Source organism: Peromyscus eremicus, unplaced genomic scaffold (assembly GCF_949786415.1).
Source record: "Peromyscus eremicus unplaced genomic scaffold, PerEre_H2_v1 PerEre#2#chr22_unloc_1, whole genome shotgun sequence".
Taxonomy (NCBI): Eukaryota; Metazoa; Chordata; class Mammalia; order Rodentia; family Cricetidae; genus Peromyscus; species Peromyscus eremicus.
Window position 1 is genome coordinate 10,439,994 of NW_026734286.1, and position 26,352 is coordinate 10,466,345.

General features: G+C 57.9%; 1 protein-coding gene across 2 annotated transcripts; it reads right to left on the reverse strand.

Annotated features, from left to right (window-relative positions):
- Positions 1-25,596, reverse strand: Tmprss9 (transmembrane serine protease 9). Of its 2 annotated transcripts, XM_059252099.1 has the most exons (18): positions 25,449-25,596; positions 22,819-22,946; positions 18,178-18,245; positions 17,848-18,023; positions 16,298-16,339; positions 15,245-15,358; positions 14,085-14,256; positions 11,928-12,202; positions 10,651-10,787; positions 9,788-10,097; positions 7,951-8,122; positions 7,336-7,607; positions 5,864-6,000; positions 5,196-5,595; positions 2,089-2,260; positions 1,242-1,504; positions 1,016-1,152; positions 1-204 (listed from the first exon to the last, which is right to left on the reverse strand). In XM_059252099.1, exons 1-18 carry the CDS (start codon positions 25,594-25,596, stop codon positions 43-45), a joined length of 3,285 nt encoding a protein of 1,094 aa, XP_059108082.1. In that variant the 3' UTR covers positions 1-42. The 2 variants fall into 2 exon arrangements, with proteins under 2 accessions (XP_059108082.1, XP_059108083.1); XM_059252100.1 differs by lacking the exon at positions 18,178-18,245 and having other exon boundaries at positions 17,848-17,990; positions 22,820-22,946.
- Between the last annotated feature and the right edge of the window lie 756 nt (positions 25,597-26,352).

The following is a 26,352-nucleotide window of genomic DNA, read 5'->3' on the forward strand; positions in this document are numbered from 1 at the left end:
TCCCACCAACTCCCCTCTGGGTTGGGTCGCCGGCCACGTGTGTCACTCCTGGATGTTCTGGCCTATCCATCCCAGTACAGCAGCCACTCGGGTGTAGACGCCTGGGAAGTGGGGCCTGCCACAGCCATAGCCCCAGCTGGTGACCCCAGTTAGCACCCACTGGCCAGATGGCTCCCTGCAGGCCAGGGGTCCCCCTGCGTCACCCTGAAGGAGAAAGTGCGCTCAAGCCAGCAGCCCTTGGGACCCGGAAGGATCCCACATGAGAAACTGCCAAGGGGCCTCACTTGAGCCATGGACGGAATGGGTTCAGTGCTAGTGTGCTTTCTTAATGCCCCTGGCTGTGCCGTCTGCCAGGACCCGGTTTGTGTTCGCGCACACGCATCAGTGTGCGTGTGGTGCTCGTGAAGGCCCGGGGTGCTGGGTAGTTGTCTTTCTCTCCATTCCCTTTAGGTATGGGGACTTTCTGTGACCCCGGAAGTAGGTGGTGGCCATCAGTTCCCAGCCATCATCCTGTCTCGCACAGAACGGGGTGACAGGTGCTTGTAGCTGGTAACCACGGGCCTTTGTGTGTCTCCCGGCGATCCGAACCTGGGTCCTGGCGTCTGCACAGTCAGTGGCCGTGCAGACAGTGACTGCCGTGTACTTTGTAAGGAGTTGTGTGCATGTGTTGTCAGGCTCTCGTCTCAAACACAGGAATCCTGCCTCAGTCCCCCAGCTTTGAGCAACCATGCCCCTCCGGGAGGATGTGGGGTTGGGAGACCCGCGTGTTGTCTTTGAGCAAGCAATTGTGCCACGGCATGTCCCGGGTCAGTGGTGGGCAGGCTCAGTCGGGGGCCCTTGTTACACAACCTGAGTTAAACCCCGGAACTCAGGTGAAAAAACAGCGCTCAGGGGGCCGAGACAGGAGGGTTCCTGGGACTCGGGGATCCCCGAGTGCAGTGAGACCCTGCCTCCACCTGACAGCAGCGTCGCAGGACTTCAGGCCAGCCCGGGCCACCGAGAGAGCCCCACTCACCGAGCAGCTGTCCACGCCGCCCTGCGGGAAGCCTGCGCACAGCATGCGGCTGCTGATCTGCACCGGGTAGAAGCGGCGACACGTCTGCTCGCTGAGGACGCGCACCGCCGCCTTCTGCAGCTGCCAGGCCATGGAGCCTGGGAGGGCGAGGGAATGGCTGGGGCGCGTCCCCTATGTCCCCGCTCCGCGACACCCCACCCCCGCCCGCCCGCCCGCCCGCGCCTACCTCCCTCCCGCAGCGAGCCCCAGCCGGTGATGACGCAGCGCGCGCCTTCGGGGGGCCGCGCGGGCCCCGGCAGGCAGATGGGTCGCACCAGGCGGCTGCGGCGCACGGGACCCGCCAGCTCCAGCAGCGCCACGTCGTAGTCCAACGTGTAGAGGTTGTAGAACGGGTGGCGGTAGATGCGTGCCACCCGCTCCAGCTGGCCCTCGGCGCCGCTCAGGAACGGGGTGCCCAGGAAGGCTGCCCACTGCATAGGGTCCCCGTAGCTGCGGGGCGCGCGTGCGCGTGGGCAGAGTCACCGTCAGGTGGAAATGGGCTGCGCTGTCCCCCTGCCCAACTCGGGCTCACCCAGCCACGCCCGTGTCCCTCTGAGGGGACACCGCCAGCTGGCACCATTTCCAGAGCTGAGGATGGTCCCCACCCCTGCCCTCCACACCCTCTGGAGAGGAGACAAGGCTCTTGACCCCTCTAGGTCACCCAGCAGAAATGGGGCTCTTGTGTATACACGCATGCACGCACACACGCGCGCGCGCGCGCACACACACACACACACACACACACACACACACACACGCATGCGCACACACGCACACACGCACGCACACCACAGGCCTCCACAGTGGAGCCCCCTGCCCCAGCACCTCAGACCCAGCATAGGACCATCTGTCCCTTTCACCCTGAGCCCCACGGGCACGTGAGCGCATGTTGGGGGTCCCCCTAAGGAACTACACCCTCCACGTCGCACCCTGCCAGGGAGACTGTGCCTTCTGTCCGGTGGCCTTGGGGACTGGAGCCAAATGCAGAGGTGTTCTGGGAAGGGCGGCGGACCCCGCACCGGGGCAGGACTCACATGTCGAAGCAGTGTGCCGCGGACAGAAGCCACCTCTCGGCCACCAGCACGGCCCCGCAGCGGTGCTCCCTGCTCCGCAGCCACAGGCTCACTTGCCAGGGCCACTCCCCACGCGAGGCCGCGCTGCCACCCACGATCCGGGTCAGCGCCCCCGGGGGCGCCAGGCCACAGTCTGAGGAGAGGGGGTGCTGTGTGAGCCCCGGGCAGAGGGTCTCTCCTGCTGCACACCCCTAGGCTGGAGCCCCAACCCTGTGGCTCCGGTGACCTGCCCCAGTCTCCCCACACCACAGGCTGGCCTCTCAGTGAATCCAGCTCGGCTGACCCAGAGCCCTGTGGGAGGGCGGAGGGGCCTTCATGTCCCCCAGCTGGCTCCTCTTTCCCAGGCAGTGGCCTTCTCGCCATCAGGCGGGGTGTCCCTTCTTGGCCCAGCCTCGACCAATACCAAAGGAGCCCAGGGAAAGGAAGATCTGCGGCCCCTTCAGAACAGCTCCTGGGAAGCTGCAGGGGCTGACTTCGGGGTCCCTCGGCCATCGCCTCCCCGCGGTGAGTGGCCCGCACTGGGGTCCCAGCTCGGGGCTTCCCTGGGCCTCTAGCTCAGGTGCTCACGGGCCACTGCAATTGCCAGGGTCAAGGTCAGACTGAGCCGAAGGCCTTCAGACGGGCGTCACCTTCACCGGAGGTCCTGAGGCACCGGGCTTCTGGGGAAGGCCCTGGTGTGACCCCAATAACCCCAATAACCCCCCTTCACATGTTCCACGGCCACCCAACGCTGCCCTCCACGTGGAGGTTTCAGTGGAGTGAGGAGCAGCACCGCAGCGGTAGATGGAGTCAGAGCGGGACATGAGTGGCATCCATGAGGGAGAGAGGGGAGAAAGGTCTAGCCCAGGACCTTCTAAAGGCATGGGGGCCTTTGGAGGACTGGAAGTCAGCCGAGTGGGAAGCAGAAACAAGCATGATCCCCTTACCAGCTATCCCAGGGACCCCAGGAAGGGGACACTGGGCCTCGAGATTAGTGTTTCTCAACCTGTGGGTCACGACCCCTTTTGGGGTCCACCGACCCTTTCTTCTATGGGGTCGCCTAGACTATCAGAAAATACAGATACATACATTACAATCATAACTGGAAGTACAGTTATGAAGTAATGAAAACGTCACTGGCTGGGGGTCCCCACAGGCGAGGAACTGCGAGCAGGGCTGAGAAGCCCCGCTCCAGATGCCCGCACCACCCTGGACCAGCAGGGGCGGGGCTGAGGCCGCTGCAGACCACGCGCATCTCGTCCCGCTCTGCAGACTGTGGCTGTCCACTTCACCCGGTTATTTTAAAAGGTGTTGAGAGACTATCTCACCATGTACACAGGCAGAGCAGCCTTAAAGTCAAAGAAACTCTCCTGCCTCAGCCTCCCAAGAGCGGAGACTGCAGCTGTGTGGCACTGCACCCACACCCGCAAAGGCACCACTGAGCCATCGTCCCTCTCCAGCCCTCATCTTTCTCCTTCTGCAACTTGCTCGCTCTTTCCCCTTTCTTTCCCTTGTTATTTTATTTAAACATTCTGGGCCATGATGAAGGCCAACATGAAGGCCAGAGCCTCCAACACTGGACCCCTGGCCACGCCCCCGGCCCCTCACTGGGGATTCTAGGCGGGGCTCCACCCTGACCACGCCCCCAGCCCCTCACTGGGGATTCTAGGCGGGGCTCCACCCTGACCACGCCCCCAGCCCCTCACTGGGGGATTCTAGGGTGGCCCCACCCCCAAGCCAATTCTTTGTTTCTCTCTTTGCTGATCAGAGTCTCACTGAGTTGCCCACACTGGCCTTCAACACCCCTCGTAGCCCAGGCTGGCCTTGAATTTGGGATGCTCCCACCAAGCAGCTGAGACAACAGGTGTTTGCCCTCAGGCCCGGCCTGTCTTCTCACTCACCAGGACACTCTAGATCGGGGAACCTGCTCAGCGACCCACTTTTTACCAAAATGCCTATCTACTGACTGTCTCCAACAGTCGCATCCTGGGGTCTGGGTTGAATGTATCTGGGTGATGTGACGGCCCATCGTAGGTCTGACAGTCGTCCACACAGGCATGTGAGCTATCCCTGGCAAGTGAAATGAGTCCCATATCCCACCCACCCCCGTTACTAAGGCCCCGGCTCTGGCAAGAGCCCTGGTGGGTGGAGGGGCCTCCTCCGGGGCATCTTCCATGGACGCTGCCTTTGTGAGGAGTTAAGGGCCCAGGACACAAGCTCATGACGCTGGAAGAGGGGTGTGAGGGGACATTGGGGCTCGCGGGGTCCCGGTGCGGCCCTAGCAGGTGAATGCAGCGGCTTCGGCCATGAGAGGTTTGATTTCAGAGCCTTCCACTCGGCAGCTCTGCTGCATGTGGAGCGGAAAGCCGAGTCCCCAGCTGCGGGCACGTCCACAGAGCTCCAGTGGACCCTGGCCCCAGGGTGTGGCTCAGCAGGAGAGCACCCAGTGCCTGCCAGGCCCTGGAGTCTGTCCCCAGTGCCAACAGAATGAAAAGAGAGACACAGGAGAGAGGCAGCCTGGCGGGGGGAGCTGTGATCTCAGGACTCAAGAGGCTGAGGCAGGAGGATCAGGAGTTCAAGTCAGCCTCAGAAACTGAGTGGGTCCAGGCCACCACGGCCTTGATGCACAGGAGTGAACAAATAAGAAAGGAACAGGAGCTGGAGAGGGGGTTCAGTGGGCATGGCCGTGCTGACCCCAGCTCGGAGGGCAACAGAGACAGGGGGATGGCTGGGACTCGCCAGCTGCAACCGAAGCCCAGAAGCTCCATATTCAATGAGATACTTGCTTCAGAGGAATATTTAGGAGTGATGGAGGACGGTGTCTGTGTCCTCGGTGGAGAGGGACACAGACGCCCTCCTCTGGCCTCAGCATGCACACACGTGTGCACACACAAACAAATGGACAGATGTCGGCACCCAGGCGCACACAGCGGGACATGGAGAGAGTGCCCACTGAAGGCCAGGCAGGCAGCCACAGCCTTGACACTGAACTCCAGCTCTGCAATTTGGGACACCCTGTCTTCAGTGCCATCATGTGTAACCCCAGCTGTGACAGGGACCTGCCTGCCCCACCCCACCTGTCACCGTACCTGGCAGTTGGGAATGCGTGGTGGTGCCTGGGGCATTCGGGGCTGGTGTCTGTCCCCTGGTGGTGCTCCTGGCAGACAGCGTCCTGTTGAGTGGTCTAGTGGTCACCCTGCTGGTGGCCCTGGGGGTTGCCGGTCTGGTGGTGGCCTCTTGGACAGTGAGGCCAGCAGCCGTGGTTCTGGGGGGCTGGTTAGGGATAAGCCGTGTGCTGGAGGTGTGGGGGCGAGGTGTGGAGCTGGGTCCCAAGGACATGGCCTTCAGGATCCAGTCCTTGAGCCGAGTGATGCGTGCATATACGCCGGGCTTCTTAGCTTGAGCGCAGCCAATGCCCCAGCTCACGATGCCCGCCAGGTAGAAGACACCTGGTGTCTCCTCACATGCCAGCGGGCCACCAGAGTCGCCCTGCAGGAGAAAGACCCCACCAGATCTTCATGGGACACCCATCGAAGGAACAGAAAGGCTCCACTCCCACTGGACTTGGGGCTCTGCATCCAGGCGTGACGTGTGACCTCAGATCCCGCCTCCTCTGAGCCTCCACCACTCATTCTGGCTCTTTTTTGAACACCAGGGATGGAAGGAACCCAGGGCCTCACACATGCTAGGCCAATGCTCATCACTGAGCTGCACCCCAAGCCTAGGGGGAGGTTGGGGTGTCCCCTGTGACACCCACCTGGCAGGAGTCAACCTTGCCCTCCAGGAAGCCGGCGCAGAGCATGCGGTCCGTGAGGGAGAAGTTGTAGAGGGCACCACACATCTTCTGCTCTATGATGCCCACGGACGCCTTCTGCAGGATGTCGGGCTTGGTGGCTGCCGGGAAAAGAGCTCAGAATGCCACCGAGTGACTTGTCACCAAGCAGGGCCACCAGGTGCTGTCCCTATCCTGGAGACAGTGAGCAGATCTCACAGGAATTTTTGTTTTGTTTGAGACAAGGTCTCGCTGTGTAGCCCTGGCTGCCCCAGAACTCACAGAGATCCTCCTGCCTCTGCCTCCCAGGTGCTGGGATCAAAGGTGTGTGCCACCACTGTCTGGCTGTCACAGGAATTTTTATTTTCTCCTGTGGGGCTTGGGGGTAACCCAGGGCCTCTGCACATGCTAGGCGAGTGCTCGACACACCCCTAACTCTTGGGGTTTTGAGGGTCTCACTATGTTACCCAGGCTGTCCTTGAACCTGTGATGCCCCCACCCCTGCCTCCCAAGCTGGGAAGACAGCTGCAGGCCAACCATTCCCATTTTGACACAACCTTTTCACAAAGGGCTAGAACAACGGTTCTCACCCCATGGGCCGCGACCCCTTTGGGGCCCCATAGTACATATTTACATTACGACTCATAACAGTAGCAAAGCCAGGTGGTGGTGGTGCACGCCTTTAATCCCAGCACTCAGGAGGCAGAGGCAGGAGGATCTCTGTGAGTTCAAGGCCAGCCTGGTCTACATAGTGAGATCCAGGACAGGCTCTGAAGCTACACAGAGAAACCCTTGTCTCAAAAAAAAAAAAACCAAAACAAACGAAAGTAACAAATTACAGTTATGAAGTAGCAACTGGGGGGGTCACCACACATGAACTGTGTTAAAGGGTCGCAGCGTCAGGAAGGTTGAGAACCACTGAGCTAGAGAACAAACATTTTCAGTTTATCCTGTTAGTGAACGGAGGTGCAGGGAGCCACAGTCTCGGGGCTGCATGTGGCCTCTGGTATAGCAAGAGGCCAGTGGCTCAAGTCTGTGGCCAAAGGGTCGGCACAGATGTTTTTTGCAGCCATGGACATCTGGTCAATGAATGTGTGGATTTTTTGTTTGTTTGTTTTGTTTTTAGAGACAGGGACTCTCTATGTAGCCCTGGCTATCCTGGAACTCAATATGTAGATCAGGCTGGCCTCCTACTCAGAGATCTGCTTGCCTCTGCCTCCCTAATACTGGGATTAAAGCCTTGAGCCACCACTGCCTGGAGACTGTGTCGATAAAACTTTATTTATACACACAAATGAGGGTCCACATGTAGCCCCTAGGAGACATTGAGTGGCTCTTAGGATGTGGGGTCAGCGCAGAGGAGTGATTTAGGGCCCAGGTGAGGGAAGCCAATCCCCATCCCTCCCAGGCCAGGCCCTGGAGAATTTAGCCATCATTTCCCTCTGGGACCTGCTCACCATTTCCCTCCTGCGTGTTGCCCCAGCCTGAGATCATGCACTTCCGGCCCACAGGGAACTTGTGGATGGCCAAGGGGAGACAGATGGGCTGGATGTACTTGTTGAAGACCAGCGGCCGGGCCAACTCCAGCAAGGCCACGTCAAAGTCCAGGATGCCTGGGTTGTAGCGGGGATGCAGAAGCACCCTTCGCAGCCCCAGCTTGATGGGGCTCCCGCCGACACCCAGCAGGGACACGGTGCCCAGGTGCGCCTGCACCTGTTCTGCCTTGGTGCTGCGGGAGACAGGACCTCAGACATGCCTGCCCTGCCCCCCTCCCGGCCAATACCCGCACCCCAGGGAGGGTCCCCCGGAAGGGGACCTGATAGAGAGTGTACCCTGGGGCTTTGCTTTTTGTTACTCTGACCAAGACCCTAGCAACTTTACGAATGTCATCGGTCACTGCTGTGGAGCCCAGAGCGGGACAGTCACCGGCCTGGGCGACCTCCGTTTCTGTTTTGGTTTGTGTTGGCTGTTTATTTTTGAGACAGAGGGACAGGAATGCACCACCACACCAGCTAGTTGGCACTTGCTGGATGCACTGAGAGTCTGCGACCCGGGCTCTTGGGAGGCCTTACTGGTTGAAACAGTGAGCGGCGGACAGCAGCCAGTGGTCACCCACCACGGTGGCTCCGCAGAAATGTCTGGATCCTTCCTTCAGGCTGGCCTGCCAGGGCACCTCCCCAGACACAGCGCTGAGCCCACCCACAATCCGAGTGGGCTTGTCCATCGCAGGCCTGGCCCCACACTCTGCAAGGGGAGGGGAGAGGGGGGATGGGGGTCCTTATCCACCCAGGGCTCACCCGTTCTGGCCCCTGAGTGACCTACACACAGAGGAATGAGGACATCGCCCAGGGGTGGCAGGGCTGGAGGTACCAGGGAAACCTGAGCTTGGAATGACTGAGATACAATCAACCACACCCGGGAGATTCCAGGACCCACAAGGTCACATCTACATGGTGGCACATGCCTGTCATCCGAGCACTCAGAAGCTGAGGCAGGAGGATTGTTCTGAGTTTGAAGTCAGCACTGGGAACAAAAGACGCTGTCTGAGAAGGGAGGGGAGGAGAAAGGGAGAGGGACGGAGACAGGGCTGGCTGGAATGAGGGAAAGAGTGGCAGGAAGCCGCAAACCACAGAGACCCCCCAACCACCAACCACGGAGGAGGCAGAGCCGTCTGGGTGGGTGGGGTGTGGCAGGGCCCTGCCTGCAGCACCAGGCCCCAGTTCCAGACCCCAGCACCACAGAACACACAAAACCGGAGAGGAGAATGCAAGGCTGACGCGACACAGAGAGGCATGCCAGACAGGGACGGTGCCCGCAGGACCACACCGGCCACCCAGAGACTCAGTCTCACTTCCCCCCAGGTCCACAGCCGCGACCAGCCAACTTCTTGCTGACCCTGTGGGTCACTCTAACTATGTTGTCTTTGCAGCTTCATTTTCAAATGCACCTACATTACAGTTCCAAAAAATTAAAAGTGAAGCCAGGAATGGTAGTGGATGCCTTTAATCCCAGCACCCGGAGACTGAGGCAGGCAGATCTCTATGAGTTGAAAATCAACCTGGTCTACAAAGTGAGCTCCAGGCCAGCCAGGGCTACATAGTGAGACCCTGCCCCAAAAAATTTAATTTAAAATTTAAAAAAGGTATGCCTGAAGAATGACCAACCTGCAATAGACATTTGTGCTCATGGCAGACATCAGCAATCAATTGCCAATCCCCTATTGAGTGCTTCATGGTAGATATCAATAAACGGTCACCAATTTCGCACCCAGTGTCAAGACTGATACCAATAATAAATTGCCTATCTCCCATCAAGTGCATTCATGGACAACACCAATAATCAATCACCAGTTTCTCGCTGAGGAGTCAAGGCAGACATTGTCAATCAATCACCAATCCTCCATCTGAGGCACTAGCCATCAAACCTGTTAAGTTTTACTGAGTTCAGTTTCCTGGAACCCACACGGTGGAGAGAGAGAGCCAATTCCTGCAAGTTGTCCGCCGACCTCCACATGCACCGCCCCCCAAATAAATCAGTTATTAGCTGCCAAACTTCCACAGTATTGAACCAGACATCAACAGTGGATCGCAGCTGGTCCTGGCAGCGCACGCCTTTAATCCCAGAGACAGGCGGATCTCTGTGAGTTCGAGGCCAGCCTTGCACATAAAGTCTTCCAGGGCAGCCAGGGCTACCCAGAGAGACCCTGTCTGTCTCAACCCCGCCAATTTCTTGCTGTCTATCGTGACAGACATTGACAATCGATTACCGACCCCGCACCGAGAGCTTCAAGATCAGCGATTAAGCCCCCACCTCAGCGCCTGCTTCCTGGCAGACATCGATAGTCGACTGCCGATCAATCTCCCTCATCTATCTGACCCCCGCCGGGAGGGGCCGGCCGCCCCGCCGTACCTTGTGGCTTGGCCGCTGTGCTGGGGTGTCGCGGTGCGGTGCTGGGCGCCGCCGTGGGTCTGGCCGAGGTGCCGGGCAGCGGGCTGTCAGGGCTGGTGGGCCGGGGAGGGCCGGGGGTGAGGGGCGCAGGGGCCGCGGTGGGGACCGCAGGCGCGCGCGTCACCTCCAGGATCCAGTCCCGCAGCCGGGTGACGCGGGTGTAGACGCCCGGCCGCCGCGCTTCCGCACAGCCGATGCCCCAGCTCACGATGCCGGCCAGGAAGAACCTCCCGGAAGGCTCCTCGCAGACCAGGGGTCCCCCCGAGTCGCCCTGGGGACGGGGGAGCGCGGTCAGCGTGGGCGGGGGTCCCCAGGGCCCAGGGCCAGCGCCGGGGCCAGGCTGTGCGCACCAGGTGCGGCGCGCAGGGGGCTCCGTGCAGAACCGCAAACGTGGGGTCCTCGTCCCTGCCCCGAGCACCCTCACCGGTTTGCTATCTAGATATTTATGCGCATGTCTGCCTGTCTGTGCAGGCATCTCCCCTCAAGCTCCTAACCTCGGAGCCATCCCTCCGGCCCCAGGTCTCGGGAGGCAGAGGCAGGCGGATCTCTCTGAGTTCGAGGCCAGCCTGGGCTACAGAGTGAGTTCCAGGACAGCCAGGGCTACACAGAGAAACCCTGTCTCGAAAAAAACTAAAAGTAAAAACATACAGTGACTTCTCTTTTCAGGCAGGGTACTTCTTGTCTTCCTTTTTGAGACCCGGCCGCACTAGCTCAGGCTGGCCTGAACTGACCCTCCTGCCTCACCTCCCGAGCAGCTGTTACACAGCCTGTGCGTTTGCGTGTTCTGCGGAGGGGACGGAGGGGGACAGACGAGCCTGGCGCACCTGGCAGGAGTCCACCTTCCCGTCCAGGTAGCCGGCGCACAGCATCCTGTCGGTGAGCGAGTGGCCGTACAGGCTGGCGCACAGCCGCTGGTCCAGCAGCTCCACGGTGGCCTTCTGAAGGACCTCCGGCTTTACCACTGCCACGGCGACGGAGAAAAGCGGGGTGAGAGCTCCGGACCCCAGCAGCCGCGCTGAGCCAGGAGCACCATCCCTCCGGGTCTGGACACCCCAGGGTTGGTTCCTCATCACGCTCCCCGCACGCACGTGCTAGGCTCTCAAACGCTCTCACGGTTCCGCTTCCTCCTGACATGACTCACTCTTTCTTTTTCTCTTTCTTTCTTTCTCTCTTTCTTTCTCTCTCTGTCTTTCTTTCTTTCATTTATTTATTATGTATACAGCTACAGTGATCTGTCTGCATGTACACCTGCAGGCCAGAAGAGGGCATCAGATCCCACTGTAGATGGTCGTGAGCCACCATGTGGTTGCTGAGAATTGAACTCAGGACCTCTGGAAGAGCAGCCAGTGTTCTTAACCTCTGAGCCATCGTTCCAGCCCTTCTTTTCTTTTTCCTTTTTGAGACAAGGTCTCCTGTAGCCCAGACTGACCTTAAACTGACTTCCTAGCCCATTTGACTTACATCATCCCCGTGACTTCTCATCTCAAATTCGGGGACGACAGTCCTGTGCTGCCGCCTTTAGCTTTACAAGCTTGTTTTTCTTTTTCCTTACCAGAGGTGTTGAACTCACAGACTCCAACATGTTGGATAAATTCTCCGCCCTGACCACGCCCCTAGCCCCTCACTGGGGAAGTCTGGGCGGGGCTCCACCCTGACCACGCCCCCAGCCCCTCACCGGGGATTCTAGGCGGGGCTCCACCTGACCACGCCCCCAGCCCCTCACTGAGGATTCTAGGCGGGGCTCCACCTGACCACGCCCCCAGCCCTTCACTGGGGATTCTAGGCGGGGCTCCACCCTGACCACGCCCCCAGCCCCTCACTGGGGATTCTAGGTGGGGCTCCACCCTGACCACGCCCCCAGCCCCTCACTGGGGATTCTAGGTGGGGCTCCACCCTGACCACGCCCCCAGCCCCTCACTGGGGATTCTAGGTGGGGCTCCACCGTGACCACGCCCCCAGCCTGGTTTTAGTAGTCTGAGCCTCTGGTCCCCAGGCCTCCGGCCCCAGCTTATGGTCTCAGAGGCGGGAGCCCCCCTTGCCGGGTCACAAGCTCCTATCAGGCCGGACGGGGCAGTCAGGGTGGAGGATGCACGCGGCTTACGGAAGTCCTCCTTCAGGTAGCCCCAGCCCGAGATCAGGCACTTCTTGCGCGGCGGGAAGACGTGCGTGGCGGCGGGGAGACAGGCGGGCTGCACGTAGCGGCCGAAGGGCAGCGGGCGAGCCAGCTCCAGCACCGCCACGTCGAAGTCCGCGGTGTCCGCGTCGTAGGCCGGGTGCTTGGAGATGCGGAGCACGCGTGCGCGCACGGCGCTGGCCTCCGAGCCGCTCAGGTGCACGCTGCCGGCCTGGGCCGCCCACTGCGCAGGGTCCTGGAATCTGGGGGGCCGAGGGTGGGGCTGAAGTGGGGGCTCGGAGGAGTTGGCAGGGAAAGAGTAAAGTTTGCGGACTGTGACTGCGGACATCTCTGCTCCGCCCAACGTCAGGGTGCAGGGGCCAGCCAGAGGGCCCCGCGGGCACAGGCGCTTGTGGTCACACAGGGTGGAAGGATCAGCTACTCAAGTTATCCTCTGCCTGAGCGCGCAGACACACGCGCGCGCACGCACACACGCACGCTCACGCACACACACACACAGACACAAATAAATGAAAAAGTGAGCAGGACTGTGCAGGCCCTTGACCCCAGCACCTGGGAGCAGAGGCAGGCCGATCTCTGAGTTCAAGGACAGCCTGGTCTGCAGAGTGAGTTTCAGGACAGCTACATAGTGAGACCCTGTTTCAAAACTAAATAACTAATAAATGAAAATGAATGCAGACTGGGCTGTGGAGGTGGATGTCTGTAACCCCAGCACTCAGAAAACTGAGGCAGGAGGATTATGAATTGCTGGGAAGCCTGGGAAACCTAGTGAGGCCTTCTCTCTCCCCTTTTTTTTCCTCTCGAGACAGGGTTTCTCTGTGTAGCCCAGGCTGTCCTCGAACTCAGAGATCCTCCTGCCTCTGCCTCCCAAGTGCTTGGATTAAAGGTGTGCACCACCACTGCCTGAGGTCTTGTCTTTAAAAAAAGACAATTAATTCAACAGAAAAGAAAAGGGCCTGGAGAGACTGCTCAGTGGTTAGCTCATCATCCGCTCCTGCAGAAGACCCTGGCTCCGTTCCCAGCACCCACACGCCGGCTCACAACCATCTGTAACTGCAGTTCCAGGGATCCGACGCCACCTTCTGGCCACAAGGTGCATAGACAGACGGACAGGCGAAACATTCAAACGGGTAAAATTAAATAAACCAAAAGAGGAGGAGGGGGAGAAGCAGGTGGGAGGGGAGAAGCAGGCGGAGGAGGGAGAAGCAGGTGGGGGAGGGAGAAGCGGGTGGGAAAGGAGAAGCAGGTGGGAGGGGAGAAGCAGGTGGAGGAGGGAGAAGCAGGTGGGGGAGGGAGAAGCAGGTGGGAAAGGAGAAGCAGGTGGGAGGGGAGAAGCAGGCGGAGGAGGGAGAAGCAGGTGGGGGAGGGAGAAGCAGGTGGGAAAGGAGAAGCAGGTGGGAGGGGAGAAGCAGGCGGAGGAGGGAGAAGCAGGTGGGGGAGGGAGAAGCAGGTGGGAAAGGAGAAGCAGGTGGGAGGGGAGAAGCAGGCGGAGGAGGGAGAAGCAGGTGGGGGAGGGAGAAGCAGGTGGGAAAGGAGAAGCAGGTGGGAGGGGAGAAGCGGGCGGAGGAGGGAGAAGCGGGCGGAGGAGGGAGAAGCGGGCGGAGGAGGGAGAAGCAGGTGGGAGGGGAGAAGCAGGCAGAGGAGGGAGAAGCGGGCGGAGGAGGGAGAAGCGGGCAGAGGAGGGAGAAGCAGGTGGGAGGGGAGAAGCGGGCGGAGGAGGGAGAAGCAGGTGGGAGGGGAGAAGCAGGCAGAGGAGGGAGAAGCGGGCGGAGGAGGGAGAAGCGGGCGGAGGAGGGAGAAGCAGGTGGGAGGGGAGAAGCAGGCGGAGGAGGGAGAAGCGGGCGGAGGAGGGAGAAGCGGGCGGAGGAGGGAGAAGCGGGCAGAGGAGGGAGAAGCAGGTGGGAGGGGAGAAGCAGGCAGAGGAGGGAGAAGCGGGCGGAGGAGGGAGAAGCAGGTGGGAGGGGAGAAGCAGGCAGAGGAGGGAGAAGCGGGCGGAGGAGGGAGAAGCGGGCAGAGGAGGGAGAAGCAGGCAGAGGAGGGAGAAGCAGGCGGAGGAGGGAGAAGCAGGTGGCCGGGCGGACAGGCCAGGCTGGACAGCGGCAGCCGCGGCCAGCAGGGACTCACTCGTTGAAGCAGTGGGCCGCGGACACCAGCCACCTGGCCCCGATGATGGTGGCCCCGCAGAAGTGCTCGTGGTTCTCGCGAAGGCTGACCTGCCAGGGGAACTCCCCGGGCGCCGCCTCCATGCCGCCCACGATCCTGCCCGCTGACCTCCAGGCAGGCTGCCACCCGCAGTCTGCAAGACACAAGGCCGCCCGCCCGCCGGGACCCTAATTCAAGGTGCCGCCACTTGCTTGGGGACGCCTTGTCTTCTTGAAGCCCTGAGGTCACATGTCAGTAGTGTCAGTGAAAAGCTCACACCTGGTGCCAAACACGAAGGTCATGTGACCTTCGAACCCATTGTAGACTTCTATTCATTCTTCTTCCTTTCCCACTTCCTTCCTTTTTTTGTTTTTTGTTTTTGTTTTGTTTTGTTTTTCGAGACAGGGTTTCTCTGTGCAGCCCTGCCTGTCCTGCATCTCACTCTGTAGCCCAGGCTGGCCTCGAACTCACAGAGATCCGCCTGGCTCTGCCTCCCGAGTGCTGGATTAAAGGTGCATGCCTCCACTGCCCGGCATAATTTCTTTCTTCTAAAACAGACTCTCATTCCAGCCCAAGCCGCCCTGGACCTCCTATCCTCCTGCCTCAGCTCCTGAGTACTTGGATGACATGCCCGCACCACCCAGCACTTTCTTGACTAGTGACTATCGATGCTGGAGGGCTGTCAGCGCCTAGGCGGGTCTCCTGGACTGTAGTGAGCCTGGGAGAGAGCGAGCCCAGGCTCCCTCACGGCCTCTGCTTGAGTTCCTGCCCCAACTCCCAGGACGATGGACCGTGAGCTGAATACAGCCATCCCTCCCCGAGTTGCTTTTGCTCAGAATGTTTTATCACAGCGGCAGGGAGCAGACCAGGACCCTGGTGTCCTCTTACTGCACAGGCTGAGACTGCCGGGAACATGCTGATGACCACATAGTATTCTCCTCGCTCCTTGCTCAGATCTGACCAGTCCTTGTTCCTGGCAGCATAGAGCTCCAAGCTGCCATGCCTGCTTTAGTCTGAGGATTGTCCCCTCTGGGCACCCGTGCTTAGTGGGTGGCATGTTGCCCTCTAGACCACAACCCTCCCTCTGCCCCCCCTGTTTATGAGCCCCAAGAGCCCCGAGCTCAGGCCACACTGACACTGACCGCACTCAGCCTCATCAGACCCGTCGGAACAGTCCACCCTGGTGTCACACTCCGGGTTCTCTTTGCTCACACACTGACTGTTTGCACAGGAGAAGGCGTTCTCGGGGCAGCGGCCTGGGGACAGAGAACCCAGCTGGGGGCAGGACCTGCAGGGGTCCACTGGGAACCCCCACAGTGGAAAAACCTCTCTTGAGCTCTTTGCTTACCTCAGGGACAGGACAGGGCTAGACAGCATGGATGTGTGTGAGCCATGGGTGATTTGCATGTGAGATGGGGTCACACTGTGTAGCCTTGGATGGTCTGAAACTCCCTGTGTAGCCCAGGCTGGCCTCACACTCACAGGGATCTACCTGCCTCTGCCTCCCGAGTGCTGGGGTTACAGGTGTACGTTGCCATATCTGGGTCCTGATTTTGTTTTTACAACAGAATTCTGTCACCTTCTGTGACGGCAACTTGGTGGGACCTAGAAACACTACGGAGTGTCTGCCGGGCTGAGGAAATCTCTCCACTGGGTTAACTGAGGTGCATGTGGCCCTGCCATTCCGTGGTCTGAGGTCCTGGGCTAGCCTGGGGTCCACGGGCTGAGGCCACCTCTCTCTGTTTCCTGACTGTGAACTCAGTGTGACCAGCCACCATGACAGAGGGTGCTAACTGCGGCCAGGACAGACCCTCCCTCTCTTCAGCCGCTGTGTGGCTGCTCTGTCTCAATAACAGATGAATGAAGAGCTAGCCTTCAAAGTAAATGCTGTCTGGGGAGGGGGCGCACACTTCCGACCCCAGCACTCAGCAGGCAGAGGCAGCTCTGAGTTTGAGGCCTGCCCGGGTTACGTAGTGAGACCCCAACTTTTATAAATAAATAAACCAACAGCCTTCGCTGCGGCCGGGCCCGGCTGTGGACCGCGCTTGGTGCCTCTCCGCGGTCCCCTCAGCTCACGCCTGTGGTGTTAGCTCCCCCGGGAAGCCAGAGGCCCGCAGGGGCACACATGCCACTCCAGGACAGAAGCCTTGAGGACCTTCAGCGGAAGCCGAGCTGCGGGCAGAGGACAGTCCTACCTGACTTTAGGTCCCTCTCGGTCACCGGACCTTCACACCTTCCTGAAGGGGAACAGACAAAACCAAGTGAGAGCTGGTGGCGCTCGCCTGTCATCGAGGCTGAGGCAGGAGGATTGTGCAGGTGGCAGCGGGGTTACCTAACCCTAACCCTGTCCTCAGCCTGGCTGGTCAGGGGACAGTGCTAAAGAGGCACATGAGGCCGGCAGCCACCATCCCAGTGGGGACACACTGTCACCGAGGAATGTTCTAGAAGATGGTCACTGAGACCTCAGCCGTTTATCAGGGTCAGGGGACAGTGAGGTCTCAGGAGTCTGAACGGGTTTCTTATTGACTCTGCCATTCCTACCCGGACTCCCAGTGCAGGACACTTCTGCATTGCTTGTTACTTGTTTGTGTGTTTTTGCTTTTTACTTACTTTTTTTTGGTGGCGGGGGCGGGGGGGGGTTCAAGACAGGGTTTCTCTGTGTAGCTTTGCGCCTTTCCTGGATCTCACTCTGTAGACCAGGCTGGCCTCAAACTCACAGAGATCCTCCTGCCTCTGCCTCCCGAGTGCTGGGATTAAAGGTGTGCGCCACCACCACCTCGCTGTTTTTGCTTTTTGAGACAAGGCCTCATTATGTTGTCCAGGCTAGCCCCAAGTTCCTGGATTAGCTGGGGAGATAGCCATGTCTGTCAGGATGGCCTAGAGGCCAGCTGTACCTTCACAGTTGATCAAAACACCCCGACACCTGCTAAGTAACTCAGGCTAGCTCACCCACCAGGCATAGGAACGGCTCACATCCCGGATGGGACAGACGGAGATGGATGGCTTAGATTTTTTAAATTAATTAATTAATTTTATGTGCAGGGGTGTTTTGTCTGCCTGTGCATCTCTAAGAGGGCATAGCATCCCCTGGAACTGGAGTAGCAGATGGTTGTGAGCCACCACGTGGGTGCTGGGAAACAAACCCGTGTCCTCGGCAAGAGCAGCCGGTGCGCTAACTGCTGAGCCATCTCTCCAGTCCCAGATGGCTTCAATGATCACACTCCTCAGAAGGGGTTCAACTTCTAACATTAGAGTTGTCTAGTTCTTATTCTTATCACTATTATTTTGATTTCTCAAGACAGGGTTTCTCTGTGTAGCCCTGGCTGTCCTGGATCTCACTCTGTAGACCAGGCTGGCCTCAAACTCACAGAGATCCCCCTGCCTCTGCCTCCCGAGTGCTGGGGTTAAAGGCATGAGGTCACCATGCCTGGTTAGTTCTGGAGTTTTCTGTTATATCTTTGGAACTACAGTGGAACCAAGTATGACTAAAACCATGGAAACAGTCCGTGAATGTGAGGGACTCTTACTGCCGAACCTCACGGGTCACAGAAGTAAGATGTTTGCACTCTGTTCCCATCCATAAGAGGCGGCCAGCCCTCTGCTTCCGCGGTGTGGGAAGCTGGTTGCCTTCCCTCCTTCCATCAGAGGGGGAGATTTTTTTTAAAAATATGACGTTCTGTGCATTTGAGCTGCACCTCGCCCCCAGCAGCCTTTGTCTCCCAGACAGGGGCTGCCGCCCACCTACCTGTCAGCTCCACTGACACGATGGTGCCGTAGGCAGCCAGGGGAAGACCGTGTTCCCCCAGCCTTGCCTGGATGCCTTTCTGCAAGATGTCTTCCTCTTGGTCCAGGCTCAGTGGCTGGAGGGCATGTAGCAGGAAGTGGAGCCGGAAGTGCACAAACACGCTGGAATTCCCATCCCTGCAAGCAGGACATGGAGGCGGAATGCATGCTTGCTGCCAGAATTATCAAGAAACTTCTGAATCTTCTAGAAGGTTCAGGAATTGTCTAGAATCTTCTGGCATCTCCAAAATGTCTACCAAGGCTGTTTTGCCCTCAGAGAGCCCTAACTCACCTGTAACTGAGCACCGTGCAGCCTGCACAGCTGGATTCTAACTCTGTTTTTCGGAAACTGCTCACAAACTGCAAGAGAAACAAGGCAGTGATGCTGAGACCACAGTGATGCTGAGGACCACAGTGATGCTGAGTCCACAGTGATGCTGAGGCCACAGTGATGCTGAGTTCACAGTGATGCTGAGGACCACAGTGATGTTGAGACCACAGTGATGCTGAGGACCACAGTGATGCTGAGTCCACAGTGATACTGAGGACCACAGTGATGCTGAGGACCACAGTGATGCTGAGGACCACAGTGATGTTGAGACCACAGTGATGCTGAGGACCACAGTGATGCTGAGTCCACAGTGATGCTGAATCCACAGTGATGCTGAGGACCACAGTGATGCTGAGTCCACAGTGATGCTGAGGACCACAGTGATGCTGAGTCCACAGTGATGCTGAGGACCACAGTGATGCTGAGTCCACAGTGATGCTGAGGACCACAGTGATGCTGAGGACCACAGTGATGCTGAGTCCACAGTGATGCTGAGTCCACAGTGATGCTGAGTCCACAGTGATGCTGAGTCCACAGTGATACTGAGGACCACAGTGATGCTGAGGACCACAGTGATGCTGAGGACCACAGTGATGCTGAGTCCACAGTGATGCTGAGTCCACAGTGATGCTGAGTCCACAGTGATGCTGAGGACCACAGTGATGCTGAGGACCACAGTGATGCTGAGGACCACAGTGATGCTGAGTCCACAGTGATGCTGAGTCCACAGTGATGCTGAGTCCACAGTGATGCTGAGGACCACAGTGATGCTGAGGACCACAGTGATGCTGAGGCCACAGTGATGCTGAGTCCACAGTGATGCTGAGGACCACAGTGATGCTGAGGACCACAGTGATGCTGAGTCCACAGTGATGCTGAGTCCACAGTGATGCTGAGGACCACAGTGATGCTGAGGACCACAGTGATGCTGAGTCCACAGTGATGTTGAGACCACAGTGATGCTGAGGACCAAAGTGATGCTGAATCCACAGTGATGCTGAGGACCACAGTGATGCTGAGTCCACAGTGATGCTGAGGACCACAGTGATGCTGAGTCCACAGTGATGCTGAGTCCACAGTGATGCTGAGGACCACAGTGATGCTGAGGACCACAGTGATGCTGAGGACCACAGTGATGCTGAGTCCACAGTGATGCTGAGTCCACAGTGATGCTGAGTCCACAGTGATGCTGAGTCCACAGTGATACTGAGGACCACAGTGATGCTGAGGACCACAGTGATGCTGAGGACCACAGTGATGCTGAGTCCACAGTGATGCTGAGTCCACAGTGATGCTGAGTCCACAGTGATGCTGAGGACCACAGTGATGCTGAGGACCACAGTGATGCTGAGGACCACAGTGATGCTGAGGACCACAGTGATGCTGAGTCCACAGTGATGCTGAGTCCACAGTGATGCTGAGGACCACAGTGATGCTGAGGACCACAGTGATGCTGAGGACCACAGTGATGCTGAGTCCACAGTGATGCTGAGGACCACAGTGATGCTGAGTCCACAGTGATGCTGAGTCCACAGTGATGCTGAGTCCACAGTGATGCTGAGGACCACAGTGATGCTGAGTCCACAGTGATGCTGAGTCCACAGTGATGCTGAGTCCACAGTGATACTGAGGACCACAGTGATGCTGAGGACCACAGTGATGCTGAGGACCACAGTGATGCTGAGGACCACAGTGATGCTGAGGACCACAGTGATGCTGAGTCCACGGTGATGCTGAGTCCACAGTGATGCTGAGTCCACAGTGATGCTGAGTCCACAGTGATGCTGAGGACCACAGTGATGCTGAGGACCACAGTGATTCTGAGTCCACAGTGATGCTGAGTCCACAGTGATGCTGAGTCCACAGTGATGCTGAGTCCACAGTGATGCTGAGGACCACAGTGATGCTGAGGACCACAGTGATGCTGAGTCCACAGTGATGCTGAGTCCACAGTGATGCTGAGTCCACAGTGATGCTGAGGACCACAGTGATGCTGAGGACCACAGTGATGCTGAGGACCACAGTGATGCTGAGGACCACAGTGATGCTGAGTCCACAGTGATGCTGAGTCCACAGTGATGCTGAGGACCACAGTGATGCTGAGTCCACAGTGATGCTGAGGACCACAGTGATGCTGAGGACCACAGTGATGCTGAGTCCACAGTGATGCTGAGTCCACAGTGATGCTGAGGACCACAGTGATGCTGAGGACCACAGTGATGCTGAGTCCACAGTGATGCTGAGTCCACAGTGATGCTGAGGCCACAGTGATGCTGAGGACCACAGTGATGCTGAGTCCACAGTGATGCTGAGGCCACAGTGATGCTGAGGACCACAGTGATGCTGAGTCCACAGTGATGCTGAGGCCACATTGATGCTGAGTCCACAGTGATGTTGAGGCCACATTGATGCTGAGTCTACAGTGATGCTGAGGACCACAGTGATGCTGAGGACCACAGTGATGCTGAGTCCACAGTGATGCTGAGGACCACAGTGATGCTGAGGACCACAGTGATGCTGAGGACCACAGTGATGCTGAGGACCAAAGTGATGCTGAGGACCACAGTGATGCTGAGTCCACAGTGATGCTGAGTCCACAGTGATGCTGAGTCCACAGTGATGCTGAGGCCACAGTGATGCTTAGGCCACAGTGATGCTGAGGACCACAGTGATGCTGAGGACCACAGTGATGCTGAGTCCACAGTGATGCTGAGGACCACAGTGATGCTGAGGACCACAGTGATGCTGAGTCCACAGTGATGCTGAGTCCACAGTGATGCTGAGGACCACAGTGATGCTGAGGCCACAGTGATGCTGATTCCACAGTGATGCTGAGTCCACAGTGATGCTGAGGACCACAGTGATGCTGAGTCCACAGTGATGCTGAGGCCACAGTGATGCTGAGGACCATAGTGATGCTGAGTCCACAGTGATGCAGAGTCCACAGTGATGCTGAGGACAACAGTGATGTTGAGGACCACAGTGATGCTGAGTCCACAGTGAAACAGGACCACAGTGATGCTGAGGCCACAGTGATGCTGAGGCCACAGTGAAACAGGACCACAGAGCCACTGATGGGGCGGGGAGGGGTGTTGTGAAGGTAGTCATGTGAAAACACTCTCCTGTCAATAAATTAACAAACCAACACAGTGCAGTCCGTGCACACAATTGAATATCATTCAGCCCTGGAAAAGGAAATGACTATATGCCACTTCCGAGTTATAACCCCAAAGATTGAAGCAACCTCTCAGTTACAGGCACTCCATAGCTACACAGGGCCCAGTGCCTTGAGGCAGGGCCGGCTGCCTGTCCATTTCCATAGAGATGGGTGGGTGGGTTGGTGAATGGATGGATGGATGGATGGATGGATGGATGGATGGATGGATGGATGGATGGACAGACAGACAGGTGGGTGGGTGGGTGGATAGACAGATGGACGGACAGACGGACGTACAGACGGGTGGGTGGATGGGTGGATGGGTGGGTGGATGGATGAATAGGTGGGTGGGTGGGTGGATGGATGGGTGGGTGGATGGGTGGATGGATGGGTGGATGGGTGGGTGGATGGATGGATGGATGGGTGGATGGGTGGGTGGATGGATGGGTGGATGGGTGGATGGGTGGGTGGATGGATGGGTGGATGGGTGGGTGGATGGATGGGTGGATGGGTGGGTGGATGGATGGATGGATGGATGGATGGATGGATGGATGGATGAACAGGTGGGTGGGTGGGTGGATGGATGGATGGGTGGGTGGGTGGGTGGATGGATGGATGGATGAACAGGTGGGTGGGTGGGTGGATGGATGGATGGGTGGGTGGGTGGGTGGATGGGTGGGTGGATGGATGGGTGGATGGATGGGTGGATGGGTGGGTGGGTGGATGGGTGGATGGATGGGTGGATGGGTGGATGGGTGGGTGGATGGATGGGTGGGTGGATGGATGGGTGGATGGATGGATGGATGGATGGATGGGTGGATGGATGGGTGGATGGATGGATGGGTGGGTGATGGATGGATGGATGGATGGGTGGGTGATGGATGGATGGATGGATGGGTGGATGGATGGGTGGATGGATGGATGGGTGGGTGATGGATGGATGGATGGGTGGGTGGACGACAGATACACAAAGGGAGACCCGGCCAGGCGGTGGTGGCGCACGCCTTTAATCCCAGCACTCGGGAGGCAGAGGCAGGTGGATCTCTGTGAGTTCGAGGCCAGCCTGGGCTACAGAGTGAGTTCCAGGACAGGCTCCAAAACTACACAGAGAAACCCTGTCTCAAAAAAAAACAAAAAAACAAAAAACAAAAAACCCAAAGGGAGACCCATTCCCACACTCAACCAGCATGCAGCCATGAGCAGGTCAAGGCTCTGTCACACTCCACAGCACGGAGGCCCCTGAGGACACTGTTTTCAGTGGGAGACTCCCACAGCACGGACTCCATGATAGGAAATCAGGTCCAGACAGAAGTACACACATGCGCTCCATAATCATGTCTGCTCATCAGGTGGAATCCGGGCACTCCATGTTCCCTGCCATCCCACAGACTGGCTTCCCCCTTCCATCCAGCCGTCTCCTTCCTCTGTGTCCCGGCTCCGCTCACCAGTGTCTGCAGAGCAGGTGTGAGCAGGCGGTAGTATTCGGAGGCCTCCTGCTGAAGAGAGCTGGTGAAGCGGATTCCATGTAGCCGTGCCGTGTGCTCCACGTGCACCCCCTGCGCAGAGAGGAAGGCTGCGGGCGAGACGGTTGCCCGGTTAGAGAGCCCCACCGTGAGGTTGGGCCTCAGCACCCTGCACCTGCCAAAGCTCCACACACAGGAGACCCGACTCCTCGGGGTTGGGCACCAGCGTGCCTTTCCTGAAGGAGTCTACGAGGCCTTCCCTGGGACCCCTAGATATAGTATAAAGCCTATAGAGAAGCCGGGCGGTAGTGGCGCACACCTTTAATCCCAGAACTCGGGAGGCAGAGGCAGGCGGATCTCTGTGAGTTCGAGGCCAGCCTGGTCTATGGAGCAAGATCCAGGAAAGGCACAAAGCTTTACAGGGAGACCCTGTCTTAAAAAATAAAAACAAAAACAAAAACAAAAAAAGCCTATACAGGCCAAGTGACCTGGGGTATCCCTAAAGTCAGCTTCCTTGACCTGAGTCAATGACATCACAGCTGATAGCCCCTCGGGAGGCCTTGCAGTGTGTTCCCAAATGCCTTCCTAGGATGGGACAGCAATTACTGTAGAGCAAGCCAGGGGACCTCCGGACCCTCGCATTGTTCATCCGGGGCTGCCGGCCTTCACTGACGGTCACGTGTGTGAACATCAGGTCACCGGGTGCCTTGCTCTCTCAATCTCCATCTTGTGTTTGAGGCAGGGTCTCTCACTGAACACAGGGCTCACCAATTCAGCTAGGCTGGCCGGCGAGCCATGGGGATCCTCCTGTGTGCGTCCCCCCAGCCCCAGCTCTGAGATCACAAGAGCCTGCCACTACACCTGGCTTCTTCTGTGATGGCAGTGGATGGGACTCTGTCGTGCAAGGCAGACCCTCCAGACTGAGCCATCTCCTGGCCCCTCTTCGTTTCTTCGTTTGAAGCAGGGCTTTGCTTTGTAGCCTGTGCCAACCTGAATATTACAATCCCCCGCCACAGCTGTCCCTGCCTGTGCCGCCTAAAAGGAGTTTCTAACTGTGAGTTACATCATAAAAAAGGAGCAAAACTCAACAAAACAGCCCAAGCAGGGAGGCTGTGCCTGTGCCCCGGCCTCTCTGGAGGCTGAGCCGGGAAGACTGCAGCAGCCCAGACATGTAACACTGACCTGGACACCATAGCCAGACCCAACCACAGACGAAAATTCAAACAGAGGCCGGAGAGCACCCTGGTTCAGTTCCCAGGGTCCACATGGCAGCTCAGAACCACCTATAATTCCAGTTCTGGGGGCCGACACCCTCCTCTGGCCTCTGTAGGCACTGCACACACATACATGCAAAACACTCAACACAGAAAATAAAAATTGAAAACACAGTCTGCCAGGCAGTGGTGGCACACACCTTTAATCCTGCACTCAGGAGGCAGAGGCAGGTGGATCTCTGAGTTCGAGGACAGCCTGGTCTACAGAGTGAGTTCCAGGACAGCCAGGGCTACACAGAGAAAACCTGTCTCAGAAAACAACAACAACAAAAAAAAAAATAAGCAAGCAAATAAAATAAAACACCACACAACAGAATCAAACGATGTGAATCCTGAATCCGCGCAACTCCTCGGGATAGATTTGTGGATTCATGGGTAGAAGAAACATCCAGTGACTGTGGGTCAGTGGGTAGAACACTCGCCCGGCGGGCATGCAGCCCTGGGTACCATCCCACCACAGCATCCATAAGCCAGGAGTGGTGACGCACACCTGCGGTCCCAGCACTTCAGAGATGGAGGCAGGGGGATCCTCAGTAATAAGAGCTTGAGGCCAGCCTAGGGTACATGAGACCCTTCTTCTTCTCAAAATAAGATAAGCTCTCAAAAATGGCACGAAGTTTTTTGTGCATCACACCCGGGCCAGCCCGGGGTCCCAACAGTCTTGAAATCCTTGCAGACTGTCAGGAAGCCGGTATCCGGGCACAGGGGCACTCAGAGGCGGGGAACGCTGCTGCGTGACAGGCACAGCCACTAGGGGGCAGCAGTCAGCCATGGCAGGCGGCCAGAACCCAGACAACTTCAATAAATAGTATTATAGTTGGAGAAATCAGTTTATTCTTTTGCTACACAAGAAGGTTTCCCAATTTGTGTTCGTCGTCACTCTCAGAGAGAATAACCATTCCAACGGGCTGTGGCTGAGCCACGCCCCCGGCAGGGGCTCCCTCCCTGACCAGGACCCCTCACGTGGGGTCTCCAGGTGGCAGCTCCACCCCTAAGCCACATCTCGGTAGCCCTGGCTGACCAGGAGCTCAGAATCCTCCTGTCGCAGGCAGTCTCTAGTTCTGCCCCGAGAGAGCAGCTGTAAAACACACAGGATCATTCCCGGGTATTCGCCGCCCCCAGTGCTGAGCACGCCTTCTGGATTCCCACCTCACACTCTTCGCACTGACACCCACCTCACACTCACCCAGCACATGCCCGGACTTGGGGCCTGTCCTTGTGGGCTGCTGGCTCTGGCCTGAGGGCAGCCCTTTGGCTCTGGATGGATGCTCCGGACGCTCAGAGCGCCCCTCTGAGTGTCGCCTACTCCAGGGACCCAGCCTGCCTCCTGACACTTACCCAAAAGGACTCCCAGGGCGAGGACGACCGTACTGACGGCCACAACTGCGGTGACAGCCGTTCTACAGCAGCCAGAGTCCGCAGCAGGGACGTGGGCACCCTGTGTCATCTCCGGCACAAGATGTAAGTCAGGTGCCGTGGGCGCCATGGCTCGGCAAACTCAAGGCTCCAGGTAGACACCTGCAGAAAACAGACCGAGGATCGTTTGACATTCAGCCACACCGGGCCTGCGCCTTCTGGGAGGGAGGGGACAGGACGGGCTCTTCCTAGCCACTGTAGCCCACTGGGGCCAAGGCGGTGGGATGGAGGGTGCACCCAGAAAAACATGCCAATACTTCTGGGGTGCTAGGGGTGGTTCAGTGGTTAGGAGAGCTGGCTGCTCTCTCAGAGGACAGGAGTTCAGTTCCCAGCACCCACATGGCAGCTCACAACCATCTGTAACTCCAGCTACAGATGGTTCTGTCGCCCCCTTCTGGCTTTATGGGAACTGCACTCATGTGTGCACACGCACACACACACACACACACACACACACACACACACACACTAAAACAGCTAACTAAATGTTCATTAAGTGAGAATGCCCAGGTGAGTGAGGCTGTCACATGCAGCAGACACAGATCTGTAGGTGAACTTTGTCCTTGCAATGTAGCCACACCTGTATCAGACTCTGGTGAGGCCATGGGGACTTTTTTTAAATTACTCTATCTGATTTAATACCAGCACTTGGGAGGCAACAGATCTCTGTGAGTTCGAGGCCAGCCTGGTCTACAGAGCAAGATCCAGGACAGCCAAGGCTACACAGAGAAACCCTGTCTCAAAAAAAAAAAAAAAGAGAGAAAAGAACAAAATTATTCTAGAAACTGACTGTTAGTGAACGTCTGTGATTTAGTGCTCCACAGAC